Here is a 15,004-nt window from a genome sequence, read left to right on the forward strand (position 1 = left end):
TTCTTCCATGTTTTTGATTGTACGGCCATTGATCACTACATGTTATCTCAGTGTGTGTGTGTGTGTGTGTGTGTGTGTGTGTGCGTGTTGTTCCTGCCGCATCACAACATCAAAGAGTTCCTGACTCCCTGACGCAGTGAGCCGACCGTCAGCCGCCACTGGGCCGTGAGCGGACGAGTGTCACCTGCTTGACTCTGCAGAGGAAACAGGAAGTAGAATTTAATTTGACATTAGGCTATCTAATAAATAATTAAAGGGATAGTTCAACATTTTGGCAAATTGGCTCATATTGCCATAATCCCTATAGTCATAGCAGTAGGTTCGTTACCTTTAATTGTCGGTGCAAGCTATTTTTAGAACGGCGGAGCAGAGCCGTGAGCTGCTCAGAGCTACGCTACGGAGGCTCATTATGGGATTTCTTGGTTTCCCTCATCAAACTCATCAAATACACAATCCAACAACTCCACAACGCTCTGGTGGACAAGTTGTGGACAACTTCAGGGACATTTTTTCATCAAGCAGTCTCTGTATTTCCCTCTAAAACAACTCTGTGTGGTAACGTTGTGTTATTATCTCATAGCGTGGTGAATGTGCAGATCACAACTTGTCCACCAGAGCGTTGTGGAGTTGTTGGATTGTGTATTTGATGAGTTTGATGAGGGAAACCAATAAATCCCATAATGAGCCTCCGTAGCGTAGCTCTGAGCAGCTCACGGCTCTGCTCCGCCGTTCTAAAAATAGCTTGCACCGACAATTAAAGGTAACGAACCTACTGCTATGACTACAGCGATTATGGCAATGGGCCAATTTGCCAAAATGTTGAACTATCCCTTTAAGATAATTAGTAAACCGACAGGTGAAGTTGGCACAGCTCTTCTTCTTCTCCTTCTTCTGGAGCAGATATTAAAAACTATTTGCATCATTATAATAATAATGATGATCCGTCGCTAATTGAGAAGATCAGAGTGTAAAACGACGCATAAAGATCTCAGGTTTGATTCTCAGACATATATATATATATAAAAAATAAAAATAAAACATGTTGTGAGGCGTTTGAGTGCTCGGTGGTCCGTGATGCAAGACGCTGAAATCAAACAGAAAACATTAAAAAGAAACAACACAGAGAGAATCTTCTGCAGCCTCTGATGCGTTCGCTGACCTCCCTCCCTCCCTCCCTCCCTCCATCCATCCATCCATCCATCCATCCATCCTCTGTTGGTCTGTGAGGTTTTGATGGTTTTGTGTTCACGCTGCACAAACAACACGACTCAGCGGCGGCTGCTGTTCTCAGATCAGCTGTGTGGAGGTCACTCAGCTCCGACGCAGGAAAACAAAAACTTATAAACTGAACTCTACTACAACTGAAACTGCTTTTTTCTTTCTTTCTTCTTTATGATTTGGACGTTTGACACCAGACAGAGGAAACTTAAAGGGATAGTTCGACATTTTGGCAAATTGACCCATATTGCCATAATCCCTATAGTCATAGCAGTAGGTTTGTTACCTTTAATTGTCAGTGCAAGCTATTTTTAGAACAGCGGAGCAGAGCCGTGAGCTGCTCAGAGCTACGCTACGGAGGCTCATTATGGGATTTCTTGGTTTCCCTCATCAAACTCATCAAATACACAATCCAACAACTCCACAACGCTCTGGTGGACAAGTTGTGAGCTGCACATTCACCACGTTATGAGATAATAACACAACGTTACCACACAGAGTTGCTTTAGAGGGAAATACAGAGACTGTTGATGAAAAACTGTCCCTGAAGGCAACGTGCATCAGCGGTTTTGCATGTATTTCCCTCTACAACAACTCTGTGTGGTAACGTTGTGTTATTATCTCATAGCGTGGTGAATGTGCAGCTCACAACTTGTCCACCAGAGTGTTGCGGAGTTGTTGGATTGTGTATTTGATGAGTTTGATGAGGGAAACAAACAAAGAAATCTCATAATGAGCCTCCGTAGCGTAGCTCTGAGCAGCTCGCGGCTCTGCTCCGCCGTTCTAAAAATAGCTTGCACCGACAATTAAAGGTAACGAACCTACTGCTATGACTATAGCGATTATGGCAATATGAGCCAATTTGCCAAAATGTTGAACTATCCCTTTAAAAAATGATGTGAGTTTGATGTTGGGAGTGAGTGACGACAGCTGAGAGACTGGACGACGAGTTGTTGCTGCTTCGCTGCCTCAGGATAAAGTGGAGCAGGTTTGATCTGCAGCCTGTGTCTGCATCCAACCGGCCGGCGCGTTGGCTTTAATGAAGCGAAGCATGTAAAACTACTCCTCTGATTAACTAAACTACTGCTTTTCATTTCATCTCTCCAAAGAGAAATCCGAATTGTTTTGTTTTTCAGCCAATCACAGATCAATTTAAACTCTGTTGTCTTGTGATTGTTTTTAAAAGACTGATATTTCACCCATTTTGTTGTTTCACTGTTGTGAAACAAAAGCCTCATTTCCTGCTTGAGTAACATTAACGTGGCCTGAAAGTACCAAGTTGTTTTCCAGCTCTTGTGTCAGAGATTGTCGAGGTAAATAAGCTTCATACAAGTAAACTAATGATAAATACGAATAAAAATGGGATGAACTGAAACACGGAGTGATTGACAGAGGTGAGTTACTGAACAGTGGCCAGGAAAGATTTCTGAAACTGTCTCATTGACGGATACAAATATGCAAATATAAATATTTTTAAAAAAGGGGCAGTTTTATGCTTTAACAAGAATATTTCAACACAAACTCAACAAACACTGGAGCAGCTGCAGGTTTCCTCTCTGCTCCGTGCAGCGACAACAAAAAGCATGTAAAAGGATAGTTCACCCAAAATTCAAATTTCATTTCTTATTATCTACTCAGCCTCATGTGGACTAAGGGCTGGGAGAAGTTTCAGAGTCCTCCGTGGCTTCTCTGAGTTACAGCGGGGCTCCGTGCAGCACTGCATGTCCATATGACGGTTGAGAACGGGTCTCACTTTACTTTTCTTCATCCAAAAAGACACACCAAAAAACATCCAAATACCTCCACACAGCTCGCAAGATTTGGACGGACCGGGAAGAGCAGTGCTGGGAGCTTCCGCTACAAAACAAGCTTAAAATATAGACTTATTTAATTCTTTTCGGAACAATTTCTCATGTTGTGGCTTCAATACAAGAGGGACATTACAGACGAGCAGCATGGAGGTATTTGGATGTTTTTTGGTGTGTCTTTTCGTTACGAAGACAGTTGGTATCCATTCACAACCGTCATATGGACATGAACTGCTACGCCGAGACCCCCTGTAACTCAGAGAAGCCACGGAGGACTCTGAAACTTCTCCCAGCCCTTAGTCCACATGAGGGGGAGGAGATAATGAGTTGAGAAATTTGAATTTTGGGTGAACTACTATCCCTTTAAAGCTGATATAAAAGTTTATTTACTGACATTAGAGATGCAGCTTTTAAACTTGTGGCTGTGAGTGGGGAGCAGCAGAAGGTCAGAGGGCTCTGCTGCTCCTCCGTCGGTGTCATCTGCGGCCTGCCTGGCTGTCATGGCGGCGCGAGGGGTTTGATCTGCGGCCTGTGTCCGTCGGCCGGCTGCAATGAGCCATTTCATTGGGTTTAATAAAGCGGAGCGTGCCAACAACTGTCATCTGAGCCGTGAAGCCAAACCTCCCCACGTGCTCCAGATTGGAGAATAAAAAAAGAAACGAACCGGCGGCCTGAGACAGCGAGGGTCCTCCTGGCCATAAGGAGTCTATTATACTCCGGTGTGTCACGCAGCCATCTTTGTGGCGGCGCGGCGCCACGCTGAGGCGTTTGTAAAGGCCCGGCCCGGCAGAGTGCTGGCACACGGCGCTCGGGACACGCTGCTAAATCCCATTAGAGTCTGTCCAGAGGATACGAGGCTGCCAGTTACTGTCAGTCATCGACGGGCTTTAACCTCGGGGAGCCGCAACGCTTTTAATTAACCTTAGAAACAAGAATGAGTGTGATGAGCTGCTGAGCTTCAGTTATAGGGAGACGGCGTCATGTGACAGCAACACCACTGCAACCTGTAGAGGACACACTGTAACTTCTTAAATTCAACTTAAAAAAATAAAAGGAAAAAAAAGCTGCTTTTATTGGAGAGAAACATCCAGCAGAGCTCGACTGTGCACAGACCAGTTACAACACAGAGCTGCAGCCAGGACAGAAAAACTCTGAAAAATACTAAAGAATACTGAAAAACTCTTTAAAAAAAACAAAAAAAACACAGAAAATACTGAAGAATACTGAAAAACTCTAAAAAACAAAACAAAACAAACAAAAAAAACACTTAAAATTGCCTACTGAAAAATGCTGAAAACTTTGAAAACTCTGAAGACACTAAAACTCTCAAAAAACTCTGAAAATACTGAAAATCTCTAAAAAACTAAACAAAAAAAACACCTAAAATACTGAAAAATGCTGAAAACTTTGAAAACTCAGAAAAAATAGAAAACTGAAGACACTAAAACTCTCGAAAAACTCTGAAAACACTGAAAAATATGAAAACACTGAAACTCTGAAAACAGTTCTGTTTGTTTTGGCCTAAAACTGCACAATTTTAATAAACCGAGTCTAAAAAAGTTAATCAACACTGAATGTTTTTCTACAGCTCAGTTCAACTCCTTCATGTTCCAATGAGGATTTTCAGCTCTGAAGTTTTGATGTAAACTAAACTTTTAACTCCAAGTTTTTAGTTGTTTTTATGTCTTTTTATTCTGAGATTGATAAACAGAGGGTCTCTGCAGTTTGTCATTTCTATTCAAACATCTACATACGATGCTAATTAACTCTTTATAATAAATGTAAAACTTTAATTCCCTCCACCTCTCCTCCTTCCCTCCTTCCTTCCTTCCTTCCTCTCCTTGTCCCCTCGCTCCTCTGCTTGGCCGCCTCCACAGCAGCGCACTCAGTCGCTTCTAATCCTCTTTTGATGAACTTGGTTAATGGACCTCCTGCCGCGGCCTTTGGCTCTGTTCATTAGGCAGCACACGACACGACCCCTCTCCACGCCCCCGGAGCACGCGCTGCGCGTCCTCGAGGCTTGCCCCCGCGTGCCTAATAAATTCACCCATCAAAGTGCATCATGCAAAAAGGCGCTGCCGCTTCACCCGGCCGGTTCTCTGCTAAGGTGCAGCAGCTGGAGACACCACAAAGTGTCCAAACTGGAGAGAAAGATCTGCGCAAACACTTTAAGATCTATGCAACCTCCCTTTATTCATTCAGGGCGAAGCTTTCGGTTCTCAGGCAGAGCACAGATAGGCTACCCATCAAAGTGCAGAAAGTTTAAGAGTGTGACTTTGTTGGTGGAGTTTGTCTGTCAGTGACTCTGGGATCAGCTCGGGACAAGAGGAAGAACAAGAAGAGGAAGAAGATGCCGCCTCGTAAAAGCCTCTTCTCGCCCTTCATCTCGCTGCAGGAGGAGGAGGGAGGAGGAGTTGTTGCCCCCCACGCCGCCGCCGACATCCACGCTCTGCTGCAGCAGCGCGGCGGCCGTGGCTGTGGCCGTGGGCCGGGACAGGGACAGGGACAGGGACTACTGGAGCCTCCGTGCGCCATCGTGGAGCTGCGGCTCGGAGGCTCCAGCTGCTCCAGCGGCGCGGTGCACTACCTGCAGCCGGACAGGAGCTCCGTGGAGCGGGCGCAGCGGCGGCGGCGCCTGGCGGCCAACGCCCGGGAGAGGAGGCGGATGCTCGGCCTCAACGTCGCCTTCGACCGGCTGCGCAGCGTCATCCCCAACCTGGAGAGCGACAAGAAGCTCTCCAAGTCCGAGACGCTGCAGATGGCGCAGATCTACATCGCGACGCTCAGCGAGCTGCTGCAGGAGGAGGAGGAGGAGGAGGAGGAGGCCGGAGGAGGAGGAGAGGCAGCAGGGACAGGCAGAGACTTTCACACCGGGAAGAGAAGCACCGAGGCGCTATGAGACGTTCACACGGACTCCATGAATGTTTGAACATGAGACTTTTCTTAAAAATCCACCTGTTTGTAATTATTTGTCTAAAAAAGGACAAAGTTTGTAATGTAAAGAGACCACTTCAAAATGACCAGTTCCTCTGGTTTTACTATTCATAGCTGTGTGTTTGAGTAAAATGAACACTTTTGTTTCATTCTACTGACAAAAAAGACACAAAAACTCTCAAAAATCTCTGAAAAAAAAACCAAACAAAAAAACACTGAAAATATCGAAGAATGAAAAACTCTTTAAAAAAATACTGAAAAATGCTGAAAACTTTGAAGACACTAAAACTCTCGGAAAAACTCTGAACACACAGAAAAATATGAAAACGCTGAAACTATTCATAGCTATGTGTTTGAGTAAAATGAACACCTTTGTTTCATTCTACTGACAGAATTTCTCCCAAATTGGAAATAAATAGCTATATTGTCATTTAGAGCATTTATTTATTTGCAGAAAATGGCAACAGGTCAAAATAACAAAATAAATTCTGGTGTTTTCAGACCAACACAACACTACTTTTTAAAAACTAGGAATCAAAATTGGTGGAATAATCCCAACTTTTAATCACAGAAGTGTTTTTTTCTTCTTCTTTCTTCCTCATTAAATCTGATGTGGTCCAGGTGAGCAGCTAAGTAGAGCGAGGTGCTTGTGTTGGAGGAATCGAGTGGTCTCTTTATTTTTTCCAGAGCTGTATTTAGATGATTGAGATGCTGTTTTGTTATTTGTTGTACATTTGTCAAAATATATTTTTCTTACCAGAAACAAAGAAACTTTTGACTTTCTGACTTTTCTTGTTTGTTTTTCCCCCCAATAATGACTAATGTGAAATAAGAAAGAAAAACCTATTACTACCCTGAGGGCAGCAGAAACATCACAACAACAGGGAGCAGATAGAGAGACAGGAAGCAGGAAGTACTGAAAGTAGCAATTTTTATTATTTTAAAATTATATACAGGTAACCAAAGACATCAGTCTGCAAATTGGTACAAAGATCAAGTTTTCCTGCAGAAGCTCTCAGTCTGTCCAGGACAACAACACCACGGGAGGAAAGGCTTTTTAGAAAATGAAAAATAGAGTCAGGTTCAGAAAAGTAGAGTCTACCGGTCTAAATTTAAATTTAAATTTACCCCCCGCCCCTCCCTCATCCATCCATCCATCCAACCCCAACCCTCCCCTCCCCTACCCACCCCCCCCACAGTCCCCCCATTACCCATGAGTCTCTCCTCCTACATAAGGAAATCAATCTATGTACAGGAACTATGTACAAAAAGCTCTTCCATTCATTCTTCCAGACATCTGTGAATAAAGCTCTTGTAAACTTTAAAAAAAGAAAAAAAAAAGAAAAAGGAGTGTGAGGGTTAAAATGTGTGTGTGTGTGCATATGTGTGTGTGTGTATGTGTGTGTGTGTGTGTGTGTCAGTGCATTAATGGTCACAGAGGAACAGGCAGAGGAATAACGGTGTGAACATGTTTGATGAACTAGTCAAGAGTTAAAAAACTAAACAAAAAGCCAAGAAACAAACTTGTTTTTCCAAAATTCAAAATAAAATAAAAGCAGGAGATTCTCCACCGGCTCAGAGAAGATGCAGAGACAAACATTTGTTTTTTTTGTTTTGTTTTCTCTCTAATGGAAAAACACTTTGGGACCATTGATGGGAACAAATGATGAAAAGCTTTAACTTCTGTTTAACTCAGACTAATGTGTCTCGGGTTTGTAATGATTTTCAAAAAAATAAAGTTGCAGTGTTTTTTGGGCGGAAGCAACAAAACTTTTTCATCACATTTTTTTTTTAAATTTTCCACTCGCAAAGTGAATTGTTCATTTTCAGACATAAGTGCTCTGGGTCGAGTTTAGGGGAAGAAAAAAAAGAAAAAGAAGCAAAATTCATTTCATCTGATTCAAGTTGTAACCAACGATTTTATCAACGGTTAATAAACCATTTAATTAATTCAGTCCTCAGTGTGTCAACGGAAACAGCAAGAACAGAAACAAAGGCTTTTATTATTAGGAACTTATTCATATTTATAGACGACTTCACACTTTTAACTCATGTCGATAATCGATCTATGAAATATGAACCGTTAATAAACGTGTTGGTTACAACTTGTGCAACACTGCAACAGAAATCTCCTCCGACCCTCTGAGTTTTTTAATTTTAAGAAATGAAACATTTCGTTTTTTCTTCGGTTGTTTCCTCCGGTTTGATGCTCAGTGATGATTTACAGGAGAAGGGAAAAGAAAAAGAACACTGCAAAAACTCAAAATCTTTCCAAGAATATTTGTCTTATTTCTTGTCAAAATGTCTCATTTCTAGTCAAAACTAATCTCTTTCCATTAAAATAAGACTCATCACCTAAAAATTTACTTGTTTTTAGATCATTTTCACTTGTTTCAAACTCATTTACGATTGAAATAAGTAGAAAAATCTGCCAGTGAAAGCAAGTTTTTTTGTGTTTGTAATAGGAAAGAAAAACTTGATCCACTATCAGATTTTTCTACTTATTTCAAGTGGAAAATTTGCTTAAAAAAAATTAAAAAGTGTCTAAAAACAAGCTGCTTTTTAATGTGATGAGTCTTATTTTAAGTATAATTAGATTTATTTTGACTAGAAATGACATTTTGACTAGAAATAAGACAAATATTCTTGTTAAGATTTTTTATTTCTGCAGTGAGACTACTTCATATTGTTTTCTATTATCTACTATGCAGCATCTTGACCGCCCGTCTGTCCGTCGGTGCAGTGATGCATTGTGGGAACTGAAAAACGGTATTAAAAAAAAAAAAACGCAGCACTTTTCAGCAAAGAGCCGGAGCGATCTGAGACTTTTTTTTCTTCTTTCATGAAGTTCAAGTAGAAACTGTGAAGTCGTTGAGTCTGAAAACAACAAGTGAACAGGAGGAAAAGTATCGACTGGACGTGTGAAAAGGAGCCACTCGGTTTGGTGCTTCACCTCTCGGCCCGGGTCGCCTCCGCTGCCTTTGTGTCGTAATTGAAGGCTCTTTCTCCGAGTGGCGAACACACACACACACACACACACAAACACAAGGCTGTAATTGAAAGGAGCCGGAGGAGGGAGGACAGGGACAGGTTTTGGTCCGGAGCGCCGGGTTACCGCTGAGACACGACGACGGCTTTGATGCTGATCGATTTTTTCTTTTTTTTTTAATTTTGAAAGGGAAAAAGTTTGTAGTTTGTAGCAAGAAGAAGACGAAGTGTGCAGCAGCAGCAGCAGCAGCAGCAGCAGGGTCGTTCTTCAAAGTTTCCAGAAGAAGTTTGGACAGAAGTGGAGGGTCGTTGTGTTTCAGCGTCAGGTGTGTGGTTATAGGAGCGCTCGGCATGATGGGAAAAGTGTTCTCTCTCTTCCTTTTGATAACAACACAGGAGGAACAGGCCACTTTGAAAATCAGCTGGTTTCTGAAGAGCAGGACAAAACCTCCACCTTAAAGGGATAGTTCACCCAAAATTCAAATTTCACCCATCATCTCCTCCCCCTCATGTGGACTAAGGGCTGGGAGAAGTTTCAGAGTCCTCCGTGGCTTCTCTGAGTTACAGGGGGTCTCGGCGTAGCAGTGCATGTCCATATGACGGTTGCAAATGGATACCAACTGTCTTCGTAACAAAAAGACACACCAAAAAACATCCAAATACCTCCATGCTGCTCGTATGTAATGTCCATCTTGTATTGAAGCCCCGACATGAGAAATTGTCACTGTTCATCAAATTTGACGAACCGGGAAGAGGAGCTTCGAGAAGCTTCCGCTACAAAACAAGCTTGAAATATAGACTTATTTAATTTTTTTCAGGACAATTTCGCATTTTGGGGCTTCAATACAAGACGGACATTACATACGAGCAGCATGGAGGTATTTGGATGTTTTTTGGTGTGTCTTTTTGTTATGAAGACAGTTGGTATCCATTTGCAACCGTCATATGGACATGCACTGCTACGCCGAGACCCCCTGTAACTCAGAGAAGCCACGGAGGACTCTGAAACTTCTCCCAGCCCTTAGTCCACATGAGGGGGAGTAGAAATTTCAATTTTGGGTGAACTATCCCTTTAACAAATACCACCTTAAAACGCGACAAAAGCCCTGCAGTTAGAGGCCTGAACTCTCACTCTGTGTCTCTGCTCTTTGGCCAGAAACAATCTATACTTTTGATTCCTCCGCCTCACGCTGCCTCCTCCCGACAGAGGTGAAGAGGTCGGAGCAGCACCGGGAAGAAAAGAGGAAGAAGAAAGGAAGAAGAAAGGAAGAAGAGCGCAGCGTGAAGGGAGCGAGGTGGTCGGGAACGAGTCGAGGTCGTCGGTCTTCAAAGGGAAGAAGCAAAGTGGTTATTTTGGTGAGAAGTTTTTTAACCACTGGAGCCACTTTTGCTGATAATAGGAGGCAGAGTGGAGGCTTTGATGACAGGCCGGAGAAAACCACAACCTCAGTCCAATCTGTCACCGATCGATACGAAGGAGGGAGGTTTAGTGTGAGGAAACTGAAAGAAGAACACACACACAAACACACACACACCTCCCTCGGACTCAATACAGGAGGTGAAGTACAAATAAAAGACCCTAAAGAGGACTGGGTCGATGTTTAAGGGTCACATTTAAGTCCAGATCAAGTTCAATTAATTAAGAGTTTGGTGGAGTCTCCATCAGTGTAACTATTTAAAAAAACAAAAACACACAAAAAAAACATGAACTGCTCCTTTAACAGAAGGAGGAGGAGGAGGAGGAGGAGGTCTGATGGCAACATGAGGAAGGTGACGATGAATGAAGATGTGTGAGTTATGAGACGGTAACGAGCCTGTTTCCAAGAGGGAACTTAGTCTGAGGTGATGATGGTGGTCGTGTGTGTGTTTCTGTGTGTGTGTGTGTGTGTGTGTGTGTGTGTGTGTGTGTGTGTGTGTGTGTGTGTGTGTGTGTGTGTGTGTGTGTGTGTCTGTGTCTGTGTGTGTGTGTGTGAGAGAGAGACAGGCTTCTCTCTAGCAGTGCTCCAGATAGTCAATGATCCGGGAGATAGACTTCTGTCCTGTGGTGCCGACGTCACACTGTAGAGAGAAACAGAGAGAAGAGAGGTGGTTCAGTTTCTATAATTAACTCATCATCACGTTGGTGTTAATTTAGTTCCTGTGTCTAAGGCTGCAACTAACGATTATTTCCATTATTCGATTAATCGGTCGATTATTTAAACGATTAATCGATGAGTTGTTTGGTCGATTAAATGTAAAAAAAAATGTCGTGTTTTGTCCACAAACCAAAGAGAGACTCAGTTTATTGTCATAAAAGGAACAAAGAAACCAGAAATATTCACATTTAAGAAGCTGGAAACAGATAATTTGGACTCAAACTGATTATTAGATTATCAAAATAATTGACGATTAATTTAAAGGGATAGTTCAACATTTTGGGAAACTGACCGATTGCCATAATCCCTATAGTCATAGCAGTAGGTTCGTTACCTTTAATTGTCGGTGCAAGCTATTTTTAGAACGGCGGAGCAGAGCCGTGAGCTGCTCAGAGCTACGCTACGGAGGCTCATTATGGGATTTCTTAATTGGTTTCCCTCATCAAACTCATCAAATACACAATCCAACAACTCCACAACGCTCTGGTGGACAAGTTGTGAGCTGCACATTCACCACGCTATGAGATAATAACACAACGTTACCACACAGAGTTGTTTTAGAGGTAAATTCATGCAAAACCGCTGATGCACGTTGCCTTCAGGGACAGTTTTTCATCAAGCAGTCTCTGTATTTCCCTCTAAAACAACTCTGTGTGGTAACGTTGTGTTATTATCTCATAGCGTGGTGAATGTGCAGCTCACAACTTGTCCACCAGAGCGTTGTGGAGTTGTTGGATTGTGTATTTGATGAGTTTGATGAGGGAAACCAAGAAATCCCATAATGAGCCTCCGTAGCGTAGCTCTGAGCAGCTCACGGCTCTGCTCCGCCGCTCTAAAAACAGCTTGCACCGACAATTAAAGATAACAAACCTACTGCTATGACTATAGGGATTATGGCAATGGACCAATTTGCCAAAATGTTGAACTATCCCTTTAACTGTTGCGGCTGTGTCCAATTATTTTGTTAATTTATTCAATAATGATCATTTCCATCACATCAGCTCTCTGGACACAGGATGAACAGTCAGAATTAAACTAAATTAAATTAATTAATCTCTCATTAGGTTTAATATAACCGTCCACTGTGACTTCCTCAGTTGGTAAAAACACTGTAGTTTAATATTGAGTCTTTGAGGTTTGGGACAGTTTAATAATTAAATAAGATATAAACGTTAATGAGAGTAGAGTCAGACTCTGATTGGTCGATACTCACAGTGAGGTTCATGAAGTTGAGGAACTTTTTCAGCATTTCTGTCATGATGGAGAAATCTCCTTTCGGCAGGTTCTCTCTCACAGTAGTCACATTCAACTGGACAGAGACAGAGAGAGAGAGAGAGAGAGAAGATGAAGCACAACAACACACAATGAAACAATCTGGATGTGTGTTTTCATTTTGCAGCAGGTGGTGTGTGTGTGTGTGTGTGTGAGAGTCTCACCGGGCTCCCCTGACAGAGGCAGCCCAGCAGCAGTGCTGTGTAGGAGGCCACGATGCTGTCCTCCATGTGCTTCCCTGCGTGCTGCAGAGCTGAGGAGGAGGAGGAAGATGAGACATTTATAAATCAGGGATGTGATTGGCCAAGGACAAAAAAGCAGGAAATTATACGGACCCATAGCGCGACACGGCAACAGTGCAGCCATTACACACAATGACAAAATGTTGACACTTTATATTAAAAGTAGGCCTATATACACAAACAGAAAACAATTAATTTAAGGAGAAAAAAAAACTCAATAACAGCATGTCAAACAATAGGTGCAGATATTATTACAGTGTGTGTGTGTTGTGAATATCACACACACTGTGACATAAACTTCATCATTTTGATCATTCAATGTGTCTGAGAGCGAGAGAGACAAGAGAGAGAGAGCCAGTTATGGCAGGTGGAATTACCACTTGATATTGAACTTATTTAAAAGGAAAACAAACATGCAGTACTAGCTCCATTTTAATATTTAATGATGGAAAAAAGGTTCTTGAACCATTGAGACCTTCCAGCCAGATGTGTGGTACCGCACATGTCTAATATTTTTTGTAGCTGCTTAAGTAAATAATAATAATTTAAAAAAAAAAAGCAGATTTACTACTGACTGAGGTTCCTATCATTGTAATGCAAGAATAGCTGGAGTATGAAACTTAAACTGAACTCAGAACTGGTCTAGTGGGAAGCTGTGGCTGCAGAGCCCCTTTACAGCAGGTAGCGCACGCACGCACGCAGTGCACACACACCTGTTGCTGTGCTGTCTCTCTCTGTCCCTCGGCTCTCTGGACTGTTGTTTTGGGCTCTAATAAGTAGCATGGACGGCTTAACCCGTCCGGACGCGCTGGTTCGAGCCGAGAATATGATCGGTGAGGCCGGGCTTTTCTTTTCTTTTCTTTTTTTTAACGGTTTCGGACAGAGAATTAATGCTCGCCGTAAATGTAAACACAGTAACGTCAGCGCGTCACGTGCAGCACCACGCCGCTCCAACAAACACTACGGCGGCAAAAAAAAAAGAAAAAGAGAGAGAGAGAGAAAACTACCGACTACCGCCGCTACGTCTTCTTGTTACGTTACTGCTCAATGTTTGGGGAAATATCAACACCTATGGCTGTGTGGGTTTAATGGTGGGTAATGGCGGTCGGGCGCTCCGCCGGCCCTACCCCCCCATCCCCCTTCTCAAAAAAAAAAGCGGATTTGCATGATTTACGAGGGTCACATTTTCATGTCTAAAAATCCGGATTTCCGGACAAATCCGGAAGAATCACATCCCTGATAAATAACTTTACATATTAAAATGAACAAACAAACAAAATAAATATATACAGCTCTGGAAAAAAAATAAGAGACCACTCCTAAAATGATCAGTTTCCCTTGTTTTACTATTTATAGGTGTGTGTTTGAGCAAAATTAAATTAAAAAAATGTAGTTTTATTCTATCAACTACCGACAACATTTCTCCCAAAATTGAAAGAAAAATATTGTCATTTAGAGCTTTTATTGGCTGAAAATGACTAAACTAGTCTAAATAACTTCTTCCTTTTCAGACCTTGAATAATAATAATGCAAAGAAAACATGCTCCTATTTTAGGGCTGGGCCGATATGCTTTTGTGCCGATTCGATTCTCTAACGATTTTTGGGTCCCGATTCGATTTAAATTGCGATTCGATTTTACCAAGTATTGCGATTTTATATTTCAATTATTGTGATTTTCTTTCCTTAAACAAGAGCAGGTTGAACCAAACACTTGACAATACATCATAAGTCATATTTACAAAAAACAATACACACATCACATCAGTTTGTCTGGTGTGTTCGTTTGTTCACATAGATATCTGTGAACAAACGAACACAACAGGCCGGTTTGACTTTGTCGAGTGTAATGGCACAGAATACATGATTGTACAATAAAGATTGGTCGTCCAAAAAAAAAAAAAGATTGGTCGTCCAAAAATGTTTAAATCGAAAAAGAATCGATTTTTAAAAATCGCCAGAAAAAAAATTGTGATTAATATAAAAATCGATTATTTTTTGGCCCAGCCCTATCATATTTATTCCTAAACAACGCAGCAAGAATATTTTAACTCAGGAAGAGTTTATAAATCAGTTTTTGTGGGATACTGTCAATGTTTAATCCCAGCAGTGGTTTTTATAATCTTCCAGATGTGGTTCAGGAGAATGAGTTAAAAAAGAAAAGAAAAGAATGACTGTCATACATGTAGAGATGCTTTTATAAGAAACATTTGTGAAAGTGGTCTCTTATTATTTTCCAGAGCTGTATATATAAATATAAATTAGGGCTGGGACTTTATCGCGTTAATTACAGAAAAATAACGCGACAAAAAAAATTAACGCATTTAATCAAAACGAATGTGTTTAAGGCACAAAGTTTACAAAAAGTCCTGAAAAGGCTTGAATACGTATATGTGTATATGTGTGTGT

At 41.8% G+C, this 15,004-nt stretch overlaps 1 protein-coding gene across 1 annotated transcript in view; it reads right to left on the reverse strand.

Moving 5' to 3' along the window:
* Positions 1-10,000: 10,000 nt before the first annotated feature.
* The window catches only part of LOC311002832 (wings apart-like protein homolog), a 42,269-nt gene continuing 37,265 nt past the window's right edge, over positions 10,001-15,004 (reverse strand). Inside the window, exons 18-20 of the mRNA XM_083994371.1 lie at positions 12,520-12,608; positions 12,297-12,392; positions 10,001-11,006 (exon numbers count right to left, since the gene is read on the reverse strand). Of these exons, the coding sequence (XP_083850497.1) occupies positions 10,941-11,006; positions 12,297-12,392; positions 12,520-12,608 (251 nt within the window). The 3' untranslated portion in view covers positions 10,001-10,940. The remainder of the gene's footprint in view (positions 11,007-12,296; positions 12,393-12,519; positions 12,609-15,004) is intronic.

This window comes from Trachurus trachurus (assembly GCF_905171665.1).
Source record: "Trachurus trachurus genome assembly, chromosome: 19".
Lineage (NCBI taxonomy): Eukaryota > Metazoa > Chordata > Actinopteri > Carangiformes > Carangidae > Trachurus > Trachurus trachurus.